Source organism: Enoplosus armatus, chromosome 23, assembly GCF_043641665.1.
Source record: "Enoplosus armatus isolate fEnoArm2 chromosome 23, fEnoArm2.hap1, whole genome shotgun sequence".
NCBI lineage: Eukaryota > Metazoa > Chordata > Actinopteri > Centrarchiformes > Enoplosidae > Enoplosus > Enoplosus armatus.
In genome coordinates, this window is record NC_092202.1 from 12587782 (window position 1) to 12609113 (window position 21332).

A 21332-nucleotide genomic window follows, 5' to 3' on the forward strand; every position below is an offset into this window, starting at 1 on the left:
TGATTGTATTGCCTTGAATTATTACCTAATCTAATCATGAGGCCCTGAGGGCTCCTTTGTAAAAGCGTGATTTTGAGACCTTTATTATTTTAATTTATATTGTAGTTAGATGGTGCATATTTCAAAATGAACTGTGTTGTAATGAATTTACCACAAACTAAATGACACACAACCTGTACAATGTGCAGACAGTGGAGGGGCAGAGGGTCAGTAGGGACTCAACAGCACATTTTTACCTCATGGCCACCAACAACTTAATCCAGCCGTGGAGGTATTTCTAACACAAATGGGGTGGATAAAACATTGACAAAGGTAGCATTTGTTGCAGGGCAGCTGTATTGAATTGTATAACATGGCATTCATATGTGTATGTTCTGAATACAAATACAATAATCCTATCTAACATGGATAATAACATCAGTATTAATACCTCTAATAATACTGATAATGATCAGTATTCATAGCTGTATATTCAGCAACGGATGTGGAGTTGCAGTTGCTTAAAATGACCATTAGAGGGCAACACACACTCATCACTTAAATGTTTATATGTGCTTAAAACTATTTTATTGTCATAAAGCATCAGATAATTTACATCCCATGTGCAAAATTGCTTATGAATATAGGAATAACCTTTTTTTTAAGTAACTTTAATACAACAAAGAGAAAACACAAGTAATACAAGAACAAAGACAAACAAAACAGGGAACGATATATTATCAATCTGAAGTCACCTCAGATTGTTTGTAAGTGTAATGTTCAGGTGTAAGTGACAATAAAGTGAAAATCAGCACTTTAAAAAACGAAATACTTATTGTGAAGAAGAAGAAAGAAAAGGTAAAGAAAAACAGTAATTTAGATGTCTGAAGCCACATTTGAGAACTTTTTTAATCCTCATGATTTACACTTTACTATAGCTCACCCTGTTCTAAAGGACAAAGGTCGGGGGGGGGGGGGGGGGGTCATTCTCAGTGTGGCCCCTCCTCAGGTGTACCAGCAGGTCCTGGCACTCAGGCTGTTGCGGCGTGAGTACAGGTCTTAAGGGGCAGCTCGACCGCGCCCAGGTAGAAGTCTTCGTTCCACTGAGGGTTGTTGTTGATGAGACGGTGAGGTGGGCCAGGCCTCGCTGCAGGTGCTGGTGATGTGCCTGCTGGATTGACACGCACATGTGCATGGTTCATGGGAGCTGGGAGTGGGACCCTTAGTGCACTTTTTGAAGCAGTGTTCAATTAAAGCATTTTGCAGAATACAGTCTTCCCCAGCTGCCTTCATTCTCAGGTTATGTAATCAAGCTGGTAGAGTGGGTGCCAGCTGGAGCTGATCATGTCTGGTTTGATTCTCAGGCTTTTCTTCCCGTCACCGAAGGCAGTGTTGCATGTTTGTACAGAGGTGACACAGATCAACTTTGTGCATGCTATGGGTGTCAAAGGTGACCAGGAATCTAATGTAATCTGGCTTGGCCTAGTTGTTGTACAGTGGTGGTAGTTTCATAATAGACTGAACAAACATGGGCTCGAGGGGTGTTTTTTTTTTTTTTTTTACATTGTAACTGAAGTGGAAAGAAAACAGTCTCTCAGCGCAAGCATTACATGCATTACAGACAAAAGAAATCAACACTATGAAATTAATTTGCATACTTTCTGCATGATTTCATTCAGATTCAGATAGTCTATGGAATACATTTTGGGCTAGACTTTTAAAGCCCCTGAAAACCAGGCTTCACATCTTTAGAATTTCTCTATAACATTATATATTATATATTCATGACTAAACAAGCAATATCAAAGTACAAAAAAAGTTGAACCCAGGGCCTCTGCGGCAAGGACTCAGCCTTTGTACATGGGACGCCGCAGGGCGCCCCACTGACATGGTTTTTGTAAATATATTTTTGTTGGAAAGATTCATGACCTGTAATCGGTGGGTCCTGCCTCCTAATAGTTTTTACTCTTCTTTCCCGGATGATCTCAATCAACAAGTTGCCTTGCCCAGTGCATTCAAGTGGTCATCCGTTTCTATTTTATTTCTCACCTCTAGTAGGAGCTCCACAACCCTTGGTTAATGAAGCTGAACTTGTCCTTGCTTGAACTGACCCGCGATGGTCCTGGCAGCTTCACACTGCGTACCCCCAACTATGAGTGATGGGTGGTGTTCAAGTCTAATGTCCAGCTGGGCTCCACATCTGTAAAAGCTCACCATGACGAAGGCTTCACTAGATTCATACTGAGTGGTGGACAAGGTCACGTGCGCCTCCAGTCCTCCACAGCCACGGGTGGCCTCTGCAGCATTTGAACTTCAACAGGACCATACATATAGAAAGAAGTGTACATAATGCATAAAGATGCACAGATACCAGAGCATCACTTTATTGTCTTAAATAAGGTAAATACAGTGATCAGAGTGAATTTACGAGATAAGTTACAGCGTGTGCACAGCCTGACAGAGGCCTGCGCAGAGATGCATGGCTGCACAGACATTGTAGGAACAGATAGGTCCACTATCCAGCCAATAGAGCCACACTGAGCTGCTGCTTGCTTTGCATACCGAGTCTCTGTCCAACAGTCGCTACACTTTATTCGATCATGACGCCAACACCAATATAGGATAACATATTAAACGTTCCTCCTCACCACATGGAATTTCTCCCTTCATAGGAGGTGTTAAGCTGGACCTGTCAAACCCCCGATGATGAGGGAGTTACCTGGTTTCCTATTGTTTCCATCTACTCCAGTTGTGTGATGCTGCGTCTGTGTTGCACCTGTGTCCTGTCCTTCTCCCTGCTGACGGCGTCCACCCTGGTGAGCGCCAGTGTTTCTGGCAGCTTCAAAGACTGCGGCCAATTCTTCTACATGCAGACACCACCTGCAGGGATGAAGGGGGCCAGCCTGAGGAGGATCTGCCAGAAGTATGCGGACAGGCTGCGCTATGCCACGTTGTATGACAGCAGTCGCCGCCTTCCCTTCTACTCAGCCTACGTCTTTAAGAAGTCTGACGGGAAGAGGAGGATGGACACACCGTGGATGTATGAGCCGCAGGTAGAGAGGGCAGCACTAACGTATCAACAATAACAACTGGAGTGCAATCCTGTTTGTATTCACTCTAGTGCCCTTTGCAGTAAAGATCAGTCAGTATGCTTGTTACACAGGGACATTTTAAAGGTTGGATATGAAAATACCACTCTCATGTTTGTAAGATAAATATGTAGCTGGAGCCAGCGACTAGTTAGCTTAGCTTAGCACAAAGGCATAGTGGCTGTACAAACATGAGATCTTCTCATCTAACTCTTTGGGATACAGTCACTTTCAAACTGATAAACACAACAATTCTTTTCCCTACAGCTGGTTTCTGATGATGAGAGTGGCAACATGAGAGCACTTCCCCTCACTGAGGACACCCCCCCTCTGATAGAGGACAGCCAGGCTGTGCTAGAGGACTACACTGATGCTGTAGAATACAGACGTGGCCCACTGAATCCTGACCTGCACCAATCAGAGCCGGATGACAAATCCTCCACATACACTCTGACCAATGTGGCCCCATTATTCCCTCACTTCCTGGACACCTGCTGGACCCCATACTTGGACGTCATCCGCCGCCGCCTCAACAACTTCTGCCACGGCAAGTCTTTCATGGTGACAGGGGTGACCATTTCTGGGGCGACCATCCAGCGAGAGCACAGAGACCGTCTGGCAATTCCAAAACACTTATGGCTGGCTTACTGCTGCCCACGGTTTGACCATAACTCTCCCTATGAGGTCAGGTTCATGTTCCCTAGTTATGGGGGCTATGCACTGAATGAACAGACTGACAACAGTGTGGTGGAAGTCCCTCTGAAGACTCTGGAGAGCTTCCTGAAGAGCCAGACCGACACAGACAGTGACCTGACTATATTCTACAAGGGCTGTGTGTCAGAAAACGCCTTCAAGAAGAAGAGAGACCTGACCAGTCTTTCAGTATGATGGAACATTTTGAACTGAATGCACAGTCATGGATGAAGCCTATGCTGAAATACTGTACTGTACTGTACTGTATAAACAGGACTAGCTCAAATAAACTTTAATAGAAGCAGTGTTAAGCAGTCCTGGCTTCACGTTTTGGAATAAATTACATTGGAATTGCATTATGGAGGGAAAGGGAAATTTTATGATAAACAAAGCTCTTAATTTTCCCTTAAATTGGGCAATGGTCTCTATAAATGATACTATGGGATGATGGGCCATAGTACGGATGACCACTTAGCACCACCAAAGGAAATAAGATGTAACTGCACATTAAAGGGGCACCCGAGCAATTTAGTACCACACTTTCAGAAAGTTGGGGGACCGCTTATACAAAGAATTATCAAAACCGAGGCCCAACCAAGGCCCCAAAACTAGACTAGATTCATACATTCAAGTATATGTGGATTTCATGGTCCAGATGTTCAAACCAAATTCAAACCATGTTTAGTCAAATGCTATGTAGGACCAGCTAGACCCAGCACCAGTCCAGCTCAGCAGACAGGGCCCTCACCTACACTCTGACTACAACGTACCCCTGGATGCTGATTTTCAGCACACTCGAGGCTGCCGTCTTTGCAAAACATTTGCTTACAGATAACAATAACGTCTGCCAAGGCACCGCGCGTGTATTCAGTGGATTAAATACAAGGGGTCATGCCATACAGTGTCAGCTGGCTGATTGCATCTAAATACCTTTGGTGAGCCAACTCCTCTCAGCCTCCACGGTCTCCCATCCAATCGAGGCAATTTCATGTGTGAGATTAATTTAGTGTTTACTTTCAAAACATCATTTTAGTCATGTCTGCAGTCTTTGGGGATGAGCTGCTGGCTTTTTATGCACTCCACCCCTGCTGCACTCCAGCACAAAATGTCCCTATGTTCTCCTATATATAAATTCCTCTAAAGTAAATTCAAATATAGATGTAATATTTTGCCCCATTGTTCATGATGATATCAGTGTATTCTGTATCTGCTCATTGCAGTGGTTCATTGAAGGCATATCACATTCATAATGGGTGACATATTTAAATCCAAGATGCTTCTAAAAAGATGACCATTTCTACCTTCTTCCCCACCAGTGACAGTAACACTGATGTCTTTCTAGCTGTTCCACTAGCTGTGGATGGATCTGCTGAGGTGTAAGAAGTGCATTGTTTTGCATACTGAGCCCTGATTACAGAGAGCAGAGTGCGGAACCTGTGTTAGCCGTTTTACTGAGCTCCGTAGGCAGATATAGGTGCACATTCAGTCACCTGTAGCAGCTCACATACATACCTGACTTCACTTCAACGGCTTTAAACTCTCACCAGAGTGACATCAAAGCCCTCCTGGACTATGGCACTTTGGGCGCAGGTGGTTTTCTTTCTCGTCAATGTAATAACTTCAGCGGTAAGAGGGAGAGTGGAAAAGGAGCTGTCTCCAGAGTGCAGAGAATTCCTCTACATGGGAACGCCGCCGTCTGGGCTGGAGCACCACTCCCTCCAGTTCATCTGTCAACGTTACAACAAGAAGCCACGCTACGCAACGCTGTACAACACTGTGGACCACATCCCCGTCTACTCTGCCTACACTTTCAAACGCTCAGATGGGGAGAAATGCGTGGACGTCCCGTGGATGTACGAACCTCAGGTAAAGAAAAAAAGACGGTTGGGCATGAGGCGCTAAAGAAGTCTTTTAATAAGTCTTTTAACATGAACAGCATGCTGGATTGTTTCTGTAGTGAAATCACGTTGGTATTCTTGTGCAAAAGCTTCAATTCATGCAGATATTGTGTAGTCACTTTCTACCGTCCTGTCCTCGCCCTCTCATTTGCACTGGCTTTTTTTCTGTCTGTCCTACACAGCTATCCACGTCCTCTGACACAGATGAAATGCAGCCTTTCCCACGTGGTTACATGCACATGAATTTTGAAGACGCCCAAGCGGTACTGGACGATTATACAAATGCCATCCTTTATGAACGGGGGACTCTCAACCCAGACGAGCATCAGGACGAACCCGATGACAAGGCCTCCACCTACACCCTCACCAATGTCGTGCCCATGGTGCCCGACTTCAACAACAGAGTCTGGAACAAACAGGAGCACATCGTTCGCAAACGGCTGAACAACTATTGCCGCGGAACAGCTTACGTTGTCACCGGTATCACCACCTCGGGGAAGATGATCCGCCGGCAAAACCTCAACCGCGTTGCAGTGCCCACATACTTGTGGTCAGCTTATTGTTGTGCTGACTACGACCACAACGCACCTTACAGTGAGCGCTACAAGTTCCCGTCTTTCGCTCACTATGGCCTCAATGAGGAGGAGAACAACGAGGTGGTGGAACTCTCCGTCCAGAAGCTGAAGGAGTTCCTCAAGAAGACAACCTTTGTGGACCAGAACTTTCAGATCTTTGTGGGTGACTGTGTCCCACCAGCATCCAGTAAAACCGAATAGGCAAATATTTTGCTATAAGGCAGCTGTGTGCCATTTTGCTCTAACTAACCTTGGTCACATTCTATTTCTATAGTAAGAAAAGCACAGGTGTTACTGCTAAATGGAATTCAGCCATGATTCATTTTTACTAATCACTTTTCCTGCTGTGAAATGTCAACATGTCTTCTGTGGCAGAGGTCTAGCCTATTGGAGAAGCTAACATGGAATTTTGTATCACTAATAACAACTTAGAGACTGAATTGATAACAGTGCTCTCACTGTATTTAAAACAGTTGATATAGAAATAACTGGACATTAGTCTCCATGATAATGTCACAAAAATGTCCTCTTTGCCTAATTTGCAGTAATAAACCTTACAGTAATTAAGCTGTCTTCCAAGCTTTATTTTGTCACATTCAAGAACATTTCTGTGATACTATACGGATTGCTTATTATCGTTCACAAAAGTAACATTTAAATGAGCCTACTTTAGAATGAATGCTTTAAGGCCTCTTTTGATACTGATTTCATACTTCTCACCTCATATATTTTTTTGGATCTTTTTCCTGTTGGCCCACATGAAACAATCACATAATAGATCACAGCACCAGCATTATAATTGATCTTCACAAAATTCACAAAGCTTTTCGCGGTGCCACTTTCGCTGTTGCAATCCTCATGGCACATATACTACAGGCGACAGAGATTCTAGACTTTTGTTTTTTTCCCCTCCAAAGCCACAGCAGAAACAGGAGGCTGCTTTGCATTTGTGCAAAAAGAAGCGAGGTGTAAATACGAGATCCGATCTCTTGGATTGACATTGCAATGCATTCGGCTTCTTCCTGAACTTTAAAAAAAACAAACAAAAGCTGAATGCAAGACGTCATTACTAAAGCTATTTGTGCACAACTTGAAGGAAAGGTCTCATTTTTTCCCCTCTGCAGTTCACAGTAATAAAAAGCTCTAAATGATTGATAACAATCGCTGCTTTTGAATTACTGCTACGACACTCGTGGCACTTTAAATATATGGAAAAGACTGTACAATGGGAGACCAGTTTGCTCGAAGTACAAATGAGGCAAGAAGGGAAATGCTGAGTGTGATAGAGCTGGGACAGAGGCTGCTCTTGTTAGACAATAGTAGACGTGCAGTGGTGCGTTACAGGTTAGAAAGAGACACAGAGAGGTCTGAAAGGACATAGAAGTTGTAAGATTGAGGGAAAGGGAGCTTCCGTGATGATGCCTACAGCAGAAAACTTTCTCCCAGCAGCTGTCGTGACCGTGCTGACCTGTGTGCTCCTACAGGGGGCCAAGGCAGGAGTGGTGGGGGACTTCAACCACGCCGAGCGCTGTAAGGACTCCCTGTACATGGGCACTCCACCGCGAGGCTACCTCAGCAACTCCTTTAAGAAGATCTGCCAGAGGTATGAGGATAAACCCTGCTACGTCACCCTCTACGACCCCCACAAACACATCCCCATCTACTCTGCCTATATGTTCAAGAAGTCGGACGGGGAGAAGAAGGTGGACTTCCCTTGGATGTTTGAGCCGCAGGTGAGCGTTCTTTCGAGCTTAATCCAAGTCGAAATGTTAATTTAGATTTATTGTAAGTCTGTCAGGTAGGTAGGTAGGTGTGCTTTCTCTGTGCATGTAGATGCAGAATACTATCTATTTTATATTGTGCTATATTATAGTTTCATAACATACCACATGTACATCTATTTGTATGCATTTATCAAGGGTTTCATTATGTTTTAAGACAAAGAAAACAAATATTTCATATATTGACACATAAGGAGCAGCATAGACAGCATTACTGTTGCTACAGGTAACAAAGTAAGCTTGCGATAAGCCACTTTATTGGCTATGAAAGGTGTTTCAATGAGATAGTGTTGCAGTGGCCATTTATGCTCTAGGACGTAGTTATGCAAATCTGTCACTTGCAAATGTTTAATAGCCTAAACAATTACTTTCTGCTTTAACATTTCAGAAGTAATGACATTTTCAACTAAATTGTCATCAATATTGTGCCTCCGCTCCTTTCCCTCCCTCTGCAGCTGGCCTCAGACAAGAGCAGCAGTAACATGGAGCCCTTCCCTCAATCTTCAAGCATGCACATGAACTTTGAGGACACCCAAGCCGTCCTGGAGGACTACGCCGATGTGGTTCAGTACGAACGCGGCCAGCTAAATCCTGACGAGCATCAGGCCGACCCTCTGGACAAAGCCTCCACCTACAGCTTGACAAATGTGGTACCCCAGATCAGGGAGTTCAACCTGGGTCCCTGGTCGGAACACCAGGACCTCACCCGCAAACGTCTCAACAACTACTGCCGTGGCAAAGCCTTTGTGGTCACCGGGGTGACCACCTCCGGGCACACGATCCGTCGCAACAACCTGGACCGGGTGGCTGTGCCGGAGTACATGTGGTCGGCCTACTGCTGCACCGAGTTTGACCAAAACGCACCCTACTTTGTGCGCTACAAGTTCCCCGTGTTTGGAGCTTATGGGCTGAACGATCGTGTAAACAACCACATGGTGGAAGTTCCCCTCAAGAACCTGGAGAAATTCCTCAAGGGGAGGATGGATGTGGACAAGAACTTTCAGATTTTCTATAATGACTGTGTGCCAGATAACTGAGGTAAAGAGGGTGTGATCTCTGTTGGTCAAGTTTAAAGTGTGTTAGAACTTTTCTTTACCACTGTAGAAAGGTTTGAGGTTCTTGCAGCTCAAAATATACACAGAACTAAAGATGTGGTCAAATAATATTATATATTGTGAGCAATAAAATGGGAATTGATTGGAGTCTGTCTTATTAAGTCCAAATGTCCATATAACTATTATTTTCATGATCAATTACTCTGCAGATTATTTTCTGGATTAATCATTTGGTCTGCAAAATGGAAAGAAATACTGAAACATGTCCATCACAGTGTCCCGGAAACCAAAGGTGACAAATTGCTTTTGTGATCAGACCAACAGTCCAAAATGTTAAAGACATTCTGTTTACAACCATAGAAGACAAAGAAAAGCCATAAATCTTCGCATTTGAGAAGCTGGAACCAGAGAATCGTTATCAGTACTGGTTGAAAAGTGACTTAAAACATGAATTGAGTTTCAAAAGACCAGTAATAGTCCAAGCAAAATAACAAAAGTTCTATATTAGTTTTAGCTTTATAAAATCCAGTGTTAATTGATCAAATCCTAATCCAGAATCCTTGATTATTGAGCCTAGTTTGCATATTCGCACCATGGAAATAATTTGATGCAATACATAGGAACACAAACTAAAGTATTTACTATTCAAGCTGGGAAAGAAACCACTGAGGGAAAGACTTAATATATGTCCAAGAAGATTTGGAATTCAACAGGACAATAATGAAGAAATCGATCATCAAGTTTTATCAATTTGTTCTTCAATTATTGATTTCATCCACAGGATGGCACTACAGCTCATTTTAAGACATACATGCTGACAAATCAGTACAAAGACTGTCTTGGAAATCCCACATTTGGCTATAGTTCGTCCTCACAAATACGAATGAATTCGTAAGTCTGAAACAGAATGTCTGTCACTTAGTTTGTGTTCCTTTTTTGGCAGTCTGAGGCATACACAGATTATAAAACGAAGACTGATCCAGAGATGATACTCTTTTCCACGCCACCCAGCCTCGCCTCTGCAGCTCTGTCTCCTCCAGCTGACATCCATAGTAGTGGGGGTCCACGACTAGCAAGTAGCTCCCCTTGTCCCCCGTGCACACCCCCAATATCCCCTTAGAAGAGTTGTCCCTGTCTCCTCCCATCATGACTGGAGATCCATGCTTCTCAAAGTGCTGATGGAGCTCTTCCACCGCAACATGTTCCAGCTCTGCCCCTCCACCTCTCACATGTACCAACTTACAAGGGACGTCATAGAAATAGTCAAGGGCCAGGGAGGCTTCAAATGTTCCTATCCACTCCCTGGAGCGTGAGAATGAGCCTGGTTTGTCCCCCATGGTGACCAAGGCTTGCTGGATTTCCGGGAGGCTTGGTGGAGGCCTGCGTTTGTCCTTAAGTGGAAACCAGTTATGGCAAAGCCAGGAAGCCATCGTCTGAATGGTGCGATAGCCACATCCCCAGCCTCTGTCATCCTGTCCATCGCAGCCATAATGGAAGTAGAGATAGTTTCCTTTAATCAGAGAACATCTCACAGGATCTGCAAATGGATTAGGAAGACCAGTGTGGACATTCTTTGATAAGGTTTTGGTCTTCTTTATAATCCCCCCCTCCTCAGCTCCACTTCCTCCCCAGTCAATCGCCTCAGATCCCGCAGCTACAACCTTTTTATCCATGTTGTTTTCACAATTTGTCCCTACCGAGCACACGTTTCGCATTTAACCAAATGCATTTGACTTCAAAATGTTTCCAGCTGTTCATAACATGGATTACTCACCCGGTGCGGGTGCTTCCAGTCGTCTGTTGTAACTGCAACAACTGTCCCTTCGGTGCACTTGCAATCATACTTGAGTTCCGCCTTAGCATGGTTCCCACCAACGATGATGCCTTCAGGAACTTTTCGTCAGGAAATGTAACTTTTTATTCACTTGAAAGTTATTTTGGAACATCAGTGGAATCTTTTACATTACTTAGTGCTGGCTGCTTAATTGTGGAAATAAAGCGGAATAAAGCTGCAGTAATAAAGAGCAGTAGTAGTAAACATCATATTTTTCATTATAATATAACATCTCATCGTTTCAAGTCGTAACTTAACCTCTTTATGTTTCTGGGCATTTCAGACCTACAATGTCTTTGGCAGTCTCTGAAGATGTAACTGTAAGTGCACGCGAGCACGCCGCATCAACGCACCTGGCTGGTGGCTCATATTTCTCACGCTAATTAATAACTCGCCAGCTCGTTTCTTTTTGTTAATACTTCCAGAGAAAATGGCGACCCGTGTGAAATATGCAAGACTCGTCCCCTTCTTCGTGGTTTTGCTATCCGTCTGCGGCGTTTCTGTCGCCGAAAAGGCTGATGTAGGAACTCGGGAGAGCGTCGGACTTGAAATAAAATGCGGAGAAGTGAAACTGACAATAACCGTGAAGCGACAGTTTTTCGAGGAGAGGCGTATTCCGTTCAAACCCGAGTGTCTTCGACTCGGGGCGAAATCAACACAGCAGAGGTCCTGCGGACCCAAGGGGGCGATGTCTGAATGTGAAATGGTCATCTCTGCAGGGTTACAAGACTGTGGGACTGAGTCCAGCGTAAGAGAAGGGGGGGGTTAAATCAGACGGCGGCGAGGCGAAGTGAGACAATTCAAATATTAACGTTTCTCTTGTGTAGAAAGAGCAACATACTCAGTCAAAAGTATCACAAATTGCGCTAAAAGATACAAATGAGTACAGGGAAACTTATCAGATACTTATTGTATTATCCTGATAATATGATGCAGTCCTGTACAGCACCATAAATGAAGGCCTCCTACATTATTACAATCTCCCACTTTTAGCCTACAGCCATGATATATACGCCTGTGCTTTGCCTAAAGTGAGAAAAATGCCTTCTACTGGAGCCACTCACTGTAATTGTGTTTGAGCCCCACTACCTCACTACCTTTAGAGCTCCAGTATTAAGACTTGTATCCATGTTTTATGTTGTTGTTTTTTTACTCCTCGTGTCTTTGGATCAGCTATTTTAATTAAATTTTTTTTTTTTTGCAATCCTACAACCATCTAATTGAATGCAGTCTAATTCACACGCGTTAGTCAGGTGTGTAGGAAACTGAAATCCTGCAAAAGAAAGTAAGCACTGAATTTATTGAAAATGCATCGTTTCAGTCATAGACCATTGTCAGGTTACTTTCTTTTGCAATCATGATACCAAACATAAAATATAGTGAATCTAGGCAGATTGAGGCCCATTTTTACATTTATGGGTTCCTTCATTTCTTTTCAATTGCTACTCTCCAGGTTCATGGTGAGTGGCTTGTGTACTCCAATCAGCTGGTACTGTTTCCTGCTGCGGTTCCCACCTCGACAGGCAGTGTGATAGTGAGAGGGGCAACCATTGCAATACCTGTTGAGTGCCATTATAAGAGGTAAGGCAGCTGCCATATTATTGTGTGAACGGGAGTACACATTTCCCTTGGTTCAGGTTTCTTATGCTGCGTCATATTTTATAGGAGCAAAGTCAAGAGTTGCAGTCAGATGCCATCAACACTTTATAATTGTACAACTTGTGCCTTATCTTTGTGTGAGCACAGAAAGCAGAGCGTGAATGGAGAACCATTAACCCCAACCTGGCTACCCATGACATCCACCGTCAGTGGCTTTGGCCTTCTGCACTTCTCCCTTCGTACCACGGCAGGTGAGACCACTATCTCATTGAATCTAGACTGTATGAGAGGACAGTAATATGTGGACATATTGTTTCTATATGGAGTCCATGTGAAATTGTGATGGGAAAAAAATGAATCTGTTTCTTTTTTGCAGATGACTGTACTTCTCCACGTAGTTCCCCAGTGTATCAGCAGGGGGAAGCAGTGTTTTTGGAGGCCAGCGTGGAGGCCCCTCTGCACCCTCCTCTTACTCTATATGTCGACTACTGTGTTGCTACGCTGAAGCCTGACCCTCTCTCCTCGCCAAGCTACAAGTTTATCACTAAGCATGGGTGAATCTTGACTAAGAAATAAGTAGCCCTTAAGATAATACTCATTTGTGGATAGTTCAGTACATAAAAATCACAGCTAGGTTGGACACATCATATCTAAAATTGATGCCATTCGTGGAGTCATTTCAGCATGTGTTGCTCCTCCATTACAGGTGTCTCATGGACAGTGTATTGCCGGGGTCTTCATCTAAATTCCTCCCTAGGGAGCAAGATAATAGACTATGCTTCAGTGTCCAAGCCTTCCACTTCAGCCAGGAGTCTAGGGAACAGGTAACCTCATTAGACAGTAGCCAGTTCATTACTTTCTGACTGAAAATAAATGTCATAATTTTAACACAAAGGGTGCTATTTGTGTAGTTTATTGTACTTATTTGATTACTCTTCCTTTTACATCTACATTGTATTGTTTGTCAAGCATTTAACATGTGTATTTTTAAGATATTTCTGATGTTGTTGAAATTAATCCTGGATCATGTACTTCATTGATTTGGCTTGCTTCTTCTAGATGTTCATCAGCTGCCACCTTAGGGCCACTTTGAAACCAAACTCACATAGCCACCTTGATAAAGCCTGCTTCTTCCATCGGCCTACATTCAGGTTAGGCTGCCAAACTGTTGGTTACCTTCAGTTGTTAAATCAGTTCCTCATGATTTGGTCTTCTATGTGATTTCCAGTTTTAGCTTCCACTGATGAAAAGCGTGTTTTATCAGCTGGGACGTCACCGCTGAGGTGTATCATCAGGATGTTTCTCCTTCATTCAGCTGGCGTGCCGCAGACGGAGACAATGCTCTGTGTGAATGCTGCGACTCTGACGCCTGCTTTAGACAGACTGAAGAGGAGAACGGTGGCCACACAACTCAACAAGATACAGGTTGCTCAACCCTTTACAAGAAAAGTGCTACCTACATCATTTTGGAGGTTATTTTTTACCAGTTGTGCTGAGTGCAAATGCTAGCATGACCATAACAACTTGTTTATCTGATGTATACATAACAGTAGCCTCTGCAATTATGTATTTTTGACAGAGAAGAAGCACGAGGCGGACACAACAGTTGGGCCACTTCACACCCTGCAACGCTCCCATTGGACGGGCCGTCTGTCAGTCAATCACTAAAGAGCCTTTTTCCAACTTTAAAATTGGGTGGGGGAGTTTGACAATAAAGCATCGACCACATATTGTTTTTCTCATGACTAATAAAAGTTGAAATTTGGATTCTAAGAATATATAGTTGGAAGCCATGAGTAGCTAGCTATAGCTCTACTGATTTGTATATGGGGGCACCAACAACAAAAAAAAACATTTAAAGCCTCTACATGTGGATTTATTTTTTGATTACTTTGAATCTTAGAGGCCTTTCGCTGCAGTATTTACTATAGCCATCACAGAAGCTCCCCCACGCACCACTACCACTGCCAACAGAAGATGTTAGCAGAAGAGATGAAACTGCTATAGTGTAAACCGAGTAATAGACTTGAATCAACTAGTGTAAGCAACTTGAGTTATTTTTCTCTCTGGCAAAAGATCTATTAATCATCTCAGACTCTGTTAAATGATACCTCCTAATTATGTTTCTGTAAACTTTAGTAAGTAGTAATTCCAACTACAATATCACACGCAAACCGTCTGCCATCGCAGTGAGCCAGTGCTGTTCCTGTTTTGGCTGACGATGCTCCTAAACCCAAACAGGTCATTCAGTCGTGCATACTTCCATACATGGAAGTTATACCTGATCCCGGGAGAAACAAGTGTATCAACACAGACCAGTGATGGTTTCATTTTGGTACATTATACTGTAAACATTCATTTGTGAATGATATGTAGAACAATTATAGAATTATACGTGTACTTTAGGGGCTTTAACCCTTTCGTCTTTAGCTATCTCAACACTTTTAGATGTATTTGAGAAGAGGACAGAAATCCTGTTTATAAAAGTGTGTCTCGTCTGAGACAGACCAGGTAGTTTCATCATGACTGAAGAATGGGTAGTTTTTCATGCAGCCATGAAAATTTATAGCCATGAAAACAAACCCATGAGGAATTTCCACAAAGAGCTTGAAGAACTACAATGGAACCTAAAATATCTCTGAGGCAACAAGCACAATAGAATAAACAGACAGTGGAGTAAGAATGGGACAGCTGTGCAGCCATGTACTCTATGTGCTTTACATCCCCTGTCTGCAGTAGAAATACTTGTCTAGTCCCGTGAGAGGAAACGTAACAGACCAAATGGGAAACCTGGTAGATTTTAGGACTACAGTACTTCTTGATCAGTATCCCTGAAAGTAGGCCACTGTATTGATGTATTATATATATATATATATATATATATATATATATATATATATAGTTAGTTTTTGTATGGTAGGTTTCATGGCAGTAATCAGAGTTTTGATACTGTTTTAGATTTGACTGTGTGCATCCAGTTTGAGTTATTGGTCATTATGTGCCTGTGACAGAGCCATGCAGATTCAGTAGTGTAGTATTCTGCCAGCTGTGCCTCCCATGAGTGGCCAACTGAAGTGGTTATTAATAAATGGTTTCTGGTATCATATTTAAGGCAAGTTTACCTCCTCCCTCACCCCTTACATCAGTTGTATTAGTAATGCGGTTAGTGCTTTCTTGTGTTGGTATATCAAATGTTCTGACGAACATTGATGATGGAGTGATGCAAGTGTTGGTCTTGGCATGGACAATCTGATAATGTTTTATGTTTGTGTTTTGATGTCTCCTTTAGTTGGCGCCTCTCAGCATAGAAAGGGAAATGTTCCAACCTTAAGGTCCTCCTAGGGACAAGCCACTTTTTCCTGCATTACTATCCCCTGCGGACTGCTCCAGTGTGCGAGAGAGATTGCAGTGGTAGAAGGATGAAATCAACAAACTAACAATCTTGACATCATTGACCAGAATACTATTCAGATTTTGGCTGTGCTATGAGATCCCATTCCCCTAGCCCTAACCAAGGTGCTTTTGTTGCCTAAATCTATTTAGTGGTCCATAAATGTCATTTCTAGTCTGTGATGGCTGTGCCACCATATGAGGCACTCCTAAAATCTCTTCCCAGGCAGTTTAAGACCTATCCACGCCTTGACTCATGAATCTAACCTCTCACATGATGGCCAGTTAAACGCACCTGACCCCAACACATTGCTTTGCTGTACAGACATCCCAACAAGTAATTGATAAATGTCTGAAATCAGGTTACCATGCACATAAGAGGTAAGTATGGTAAGAGATAGCATACCTAATGGGAAGTATGTTCCCGCACAGTGCAGCCAGGCAGTTGAGTGGAGCGGATGCAGAAAGAGAAATAAACAAGGTGGGTGAGATAAGAAAGCAAATGGCATTTTAGTTGGATGCAAAACAAGATGGGTTGAGTCCAAACAGTGAGGTTGCATTTGAATATACAGTATGTATTGTTTTTGCTGTTGTTGCAAATGGAGAAATGAAAAGAGCAAGGCACATGGGAGATGTTGAGCCTAGAATAATGCTTCAGTGTTTTTACTCCACTTCCTATGGCTTTACATTTTGAAAGCACACATATACTGGAGTAATCAGATTATCACTTAATGTTGGACAATTGTCCCATTGTCTGTCAGGCTTATGTTGCCAGTAAGTTGTCTGGGGTTTTTTTCTGCTGAACACAAACGTGTAAATAACCCAACCAGACTGAGAGAAAGTCAAAATCAATGTGTGCAAATGTAAGGACACATTCTTTGTGATATATATTTATACCCACATAGTGGAGGTGAAAGGTTGAGGCGGAATGTGAAACCTGCAGTCTCAAGCAAGTCAGGGCCAATAGGGAAATAGCAGGCAGGACAACCAAAGGGGGGGGGGGGCTGAAGTGGAAATGACAAGTGATGAGAAGCTCATTGGATAACAGGTGTGAGGCTAGGGGCAGCGACGCCAGAAAAAAATACCACACAAGGCATCTTGGCCACAGGGACAATACCAGATGCAAGAAAAAAAACCCTGATGATACAGCCAGAGAATTGCTCAGAGGGCAGACCTAAGACATAAGGTCAGCATTTAAGGCAGGTACGGTTGAGTGCTTTAAACTAAGAATTCGGAGTTAATCAAGTTAATCAAGCAGTGGTTTCCAGTATTGCGTGTACTGTACTGTATTCTACTCGTCTAAAAGGTTGCTACCAATTCAAACAAGATGCCAAATCAATCTAATGAAATATTTGGCTGAGCAGAAAACAGTATTCTGGGTCTTGAGGACCAGAGTTTGGAACCAGTGGACATGTAATGACTACTGATTTAATAGTTTTTAGCCATACTGTCATGGCTCTGCTTGGGTCCACACTCAAATGTCTTAACAACTTTTTAATGGATTGCTGGATGGATAACGGATAATGTGATTGCTGTGATTGCCTGGCTTTTCATCTAGCGCCACCAGCAGCTCAAAGTTTTCATGTATCCTGGGAAATATCTCAACATCTACCAAATGGATTGGCAAAAACATTCTGTACAAACATTTATGGCTCCTATACAATGTATTCTAATGACTCTGATGATCCCTTGACTTTTCCTCTGGCGCCACCAACAGGTCGACGCTTGTGCTTTTAATGGAAATGTCTCAACAGATATCAGGTGGCTTTCCTTGGAAGGTGGCACAGACATTTCCCTCTCAGGAGGATTTGTAATAACTTTTTTCATCCCTTTGCTTTTCCCCTGGCGCCATGATCAGCTCAAATTTGTAATTTCTCCAATTATTTGGTTCGTGACTAAATTCCAACGGTTGACACTCCCATTCCGTAGCATGCTAACATGCTGATCCATTATACCTGCTAAACATCAGCATGTTAGCATTCTGGCAATAGCATGTAGCTCAAAGCTGTGCCAAAGTACAGCCTGCCAGGGCCGCTAGCATAGCAGTAGACTCTTTGTCTTGTTCTGACACACTTGCCTGCTACTTGACGGCAGGTGAATGCGCACTTCAGTGCTTAAGTTGGCAAGTATGGGTATTGGGAGAGACCCTTAGTCTTGTTAACCCAATTTTAGTCAGGGAAGTTGAAACAAATTTCTTTACATTCTTCAGAAATAGTTGCAAGAGGAGTCTAAACAGTTACACAGCTATTGTCTTTTTTTTTTGCAACCAGTGTTGTGTTGTTGGCCAGCAATTAGCTCCACTGGAGTATTTAACTGGTTAAATGCTTTACTCAAGGGCCACATGACAGCCTCTGGGCAGGGAGAAACTCCAGTGATGAGGCTCCTATCCAGGAATGCTCTCCACACTTGTGGCCATCACCATGGGATCACAAGAAGTTCAATAGAGTGATAAGATTCTTGTCACTGTGGATGCCTGTAAGCTGAAACAATAACTTCCGACCTCGTCAGTGTCTACTGCCTTGGCTCCTGCCTTGGCTCCTGTGTCCTTCACAGTCAGTCCCCCCATTCTTTTATGTCAGCTTCCTGTCTTGTGTCGCGCCAGAGGAGTAGACCTAGCTGGCTGCGAGCCCAAAGCCTGGATGAGAAAGTGAAACACACACAAGCACACGCACACAAAAACGCACACTCCAACGTAACCGCTGTGCACTTTCCCTGCCCTCTATATAACATGATAAAGCCTCTCCCTCGTTAGGTTGTTTGCATCACCCCTGGCCATCTTTGTTCATTAACGAGTGTAAGTGTAAGTGAGGCGCGGGGAAAGAGCATTTGGGTTCATCCCCAACTTTACATCACCCCTCCTCTTTTAAATCATCCTAAATTGAATAACTGTGTCCCATTCCAACCAAGGAGTCACTGTGACTGGACTCCCCTGCCCCCGCACTCCCCACACATCCCTCACCTCCCACCCCAATCCCCTGCCCTGGTCACGAAGCATGGCTCGCAGCACGTACCTTGTCTCCCTCTCCTCTCTCTCTCATGTTGGCTCAGACATAAGCAAACAGCCCTTTGAGCACACAGTGCAACAATCTGTCAACATTGTCTTCAGTTTAGCACTGCGGTGACCATGTAGCATTAAAGCTGACTCATTACAGAAGTCACAGAGTATAGATATAAATATCTAAACATAGAAAAGAATGTCTAGAAAATGACCCTCACTTATGAGTAGAATGTTTAAATACCTAAAAAAAACAAACATTGCAATCAATTTATGTTAAATGTATATAAATGTATATTGCTCACAAGGTAATGTGTTAATGTAAATAATCACACAGATCAATGAATTCATCCTTCATTGTTGAAATTGACATCAGACAATATAATACTGTCAATCATTTCTTTTTGCAATTCAGACACTTTCGGCGATTTTCTATATTTCGCCTTGTGTACACACGCATGCGTGCCGTCCATGCACCTTACATAGGCTTATGAAATAGTAAACATGGGCGTAAGTGTGGTAACTTTTGTCAGAGTTTCCAGGTATTTGTGTGTGTGTCACTTGACATTGCATGCTGGCTCCTGATAATGTATATGCAAACATACTTTTACTTCCTGTCTGACGGAAAAGCCTCCTGTAGCTCCTGGAAGACACCCCCTCATGGAATGATATCTAACCGCATCCATAAGTCTAATAAAAGGCAATATTGTGCAATGAGTCAGTAATGCCATACCGGCTCTTATGTTTGTCCAAGGCCTATTTGTCTCATTGTATTCCGAGGAAGCCATATTATGCTACCATGGATGAACTCCAACACTCACTCTGAACATGGACAGATTACTTGAAATAGCTTGCATCTTCCTGTAGCAGATTGTTTTGATGATGGCACAGGCAGGTCATTGCTACTCCATGTACCTGGATCGGGGTCAGTGTCATTTTGTCATATTAAGTTCATTAGAATTTCTTTATGTAGGATTTCACAAAGGAGGGGGGGGGGCAGCCTTGGTTATAACATTTGTATTCAGTAGAATTACAAGTTTCTTTCAGGCAGTTCCCTTGACATGTTTCTCTAAAGGCACTGATACTGCATCTTCCAGATGAAACAGTAATGTTCAAGATCAGCACTGCCGTCGATTGTCTTTTTATTGTGAGAGAAGTGGGTGATTCTCAATGCAGTTGAGGACATGTCACATTATCTGGGCTTCATTTCCTCCTTAACTTTAGCCAGAGGGACAATTCAGCTCATCTGCCAATACACTCAAGCATGATTGATAATGATCAGGACGTCTCAGAGGAGATCATGGGAGGGAAGCGCTCACAACATCTCCATAATGCTGTGAAATAATGTCAGCCACGTTGACTTCTCACACATTGAGTACTCTGTTAAAGTGTTTGCCTTTATCTCCACTTGTTTCACTCCTTTTTTCAACTTCAATTTGCACAGCTGGTGTTTAACACAGCAGGAAATACTGACTGGGAAATAGTGAAGTCAGCGAATCTGTATCTACTAGTGTATTTTTCTTTTGACAAACTTTGTGCAGCGTAATTGCTCATACCACCTCTAACCTCAGGTACAGACGATATACACCAAGGAGGCCCTAGCAAGTGCAGAGGAAGCTCATTTATCTTCAATAGAAATATATATATATATATATATAAAGAAAGGTGACAGATAAAAGTAGAAACCAACATGAAGTTCTCACAGTAAGGTGGTGGGCCACCACGAGCCTCCAGAACAGCTTCAGGGCTCCTTGTCATTGATCAAGTCCAAGTCTCTGGACTCTGCTGGTGGGGTGAACGCCGTTCTTGTTAGAGCACAAACACGCCGCTCCATCGGCGTTCAAGCATATGAATCACGTCATTTTCATACTCATCGCATCATTCGGTGAGCTCTCATGTCCTGCATACAAGCATCAACAGTTTGTCTCTCCCAGTCCCTCATTCAGGTTTTTCTTCTCTCACATGTCCGCACGCAAAGTCAACATATCCCTGACCATATATAACTTGTATATAAGTGAGTAATGCCAGCTCTCCGCGAATGAAAATGCATGCTTATCTCATCAACTGGTGAGTACTAAATCTGTGGGACGAATTTAAATTGAAATGAATACCCAGTAAAAGAATCACAAGAAACCACATCCAAGGACTTACTAGAGTGTGCCCAAACAAGTAAAGGGTCCGTTATTGTCCCCATCCACTGACATCATCTTATAACCCTCAGCATCCGAAACTGCTATGAAAAACATTGTTGTCCAACGTCCTCATCCTTATTTTCAACACATCGGTGGAGTTTAAAGTGCTTTTCCTTTCACATGCGGTCACTTCTGCTTCACAAAGGCACACGCTGGTAACTGATATATCAGCGTTCCAACGGCCTTGACACTCGTGAACGCCAGGGTAAAGACACTTAGGTGGGAGCTTTGGATGATCACGAGCTGGAAACA

At 43.1% G+C, this 21332-nt stretch overlaps 4 protein-coding genes across 4 annotated transcripts; 3 read left to right on the plus strand and 1 right to left on the minus strand.

The window, feature by feature from the left end:
• The first annotated feature begins 5333 nt into the window (after positions 1–5333).
• LOC139306297 (endonuclease domain-containing 1 protein-like) lies at positions 5334–6435 on the plus strand. Its single transcript, XM_070930239.1, has 2 exons — positions 5334–5627; positions 5842–6435. Exons 1-2 carry the CDS (start codon positions 5334–5336, stop codon positions 6433–6435), a joined length of 888 nt encoding a protein of 295 aa, XP_070786340.1.
• Positions 6436–7652: 1217 nt separating this feature from the next.
• On the plus strand, positions 7653–9148 carry LOC139306299 (endonuclease domain-containing 1 protein). The gene is made up of 2 exons (XM_070930240.1): positions 7653–7967; positions 8471–9148. The coding sequence occupies exons 1-2, from the start codon at positions 7653–7655 to the stop codon at positions 9050–9052; spliced, it is 897 nt and encodes a 298-aa protein (XP_070786341.1). The 3' UTR covers positions 9053–9148.
• Positions 9149–9833: 685 nt separating this feature from the next.
• On the minus strand, positions 9834–10936 carry ufsp1 (UFM1-specific peptidase 1). The gene is made up of 2 exons (XM_070930103.1): positions 10845–10936; positions 9834–10542 (listed from the first exon to the last, which is right to left on the minus strand). Exon 2 carries the CDS (start codon positions 10498–10500, stop codon positions 9985–9987), a length of 516 nt encoding a protein of 171 aa, XP_070786204.1. The 5' UTR covers positions 10501–10542; positions 10845–10936; the 3' UTR covers positions 9834–9984.
• A 398-nt stretch (positions 10937–11334) lies between these two features.
• Positions 11335–14221, plus strand: LOC139306234 (zona pellucida sperm-binding protein 3-like). The gene is made up of 8 exons (XM_070930185.1): positions 11335–11652; positions 12358–12485; positions 12651–12754; positions 12880–13057; positions 13210–13327; positions 13563–13654; positions 13819–13928; positions 14083–14221. Exons 1-8 carry the CDS (start codon positions 11335–11337, stop codon positions 14169–14171), a joined length of 1137 nt encoding a protein of 378 aa, XP_070786286.1. The 3' UTR covers positions 14172–14221.
• Positions 14222–21332: the final 7111 nt, after the last annotated feature.

Excerpts from the sequence above, each read along its gene's own strand:
- ufsp1 (XM_070930103.1), bottom strand. The coding sequence starts at position 10,500 with ATGGCTTCCTGGCTTTGCCATAACTGGTTTCCACTTAAGGACAAACGC.
- LOC139306299 (XM_070930240.1), top strand. The coding sequence starts at position 7,653 with ATGCCTACAGCAGAAAACTTTCTCCCAGCAGCTGTCGTGACCGTGCTG. Across the intron at positions 7,968-8,470 it reads CTTGGATGTTTGAGCCGCAG|CTGGCCTCAGACAAGAGCAG; the intron begins GTGAGCGTTCTT and ends CTCCCTCTGCAG.
- LOC139306234 (XM_070930185.1), top strand. The coding sequence starts at position 11,335 with ATGGCGACCCGTGTGAAATATGCAAGACTCGTCCCCTTCTTCGTGGTT. Across the intron at positions 12,486-12,650 it reads GTTGAGTGCCATTATAAGAG|AAAGCAGAGCGTGAATGGAG; the intron begins GTAAGGCAGCTG and ends GTGTGAGCACAG. Across the intron at positions 13,058-13,209 it reads AAGTTTATCACTAAGCATGG|GTGTCTCATGGACAGTGTAT; the intron begins GTGAATCTTGAC and ends CCTCCATTACAG.
- LOC139306297 (XM_070930239.1), top strand. The coding sequence starts at position 5,334 with ATGGCACTTTGGGCGCAGGTGGTTTTCTTTCTCGTCAATGTAATAACT. Across the intron at positions 5,628-5,841 it reads CGTGGATGTACGAACCTCAG|CTATCCACGTCCTCTGACAC; the intron begins GTAAAGAAAAAA and ends TGTCCTACACAG.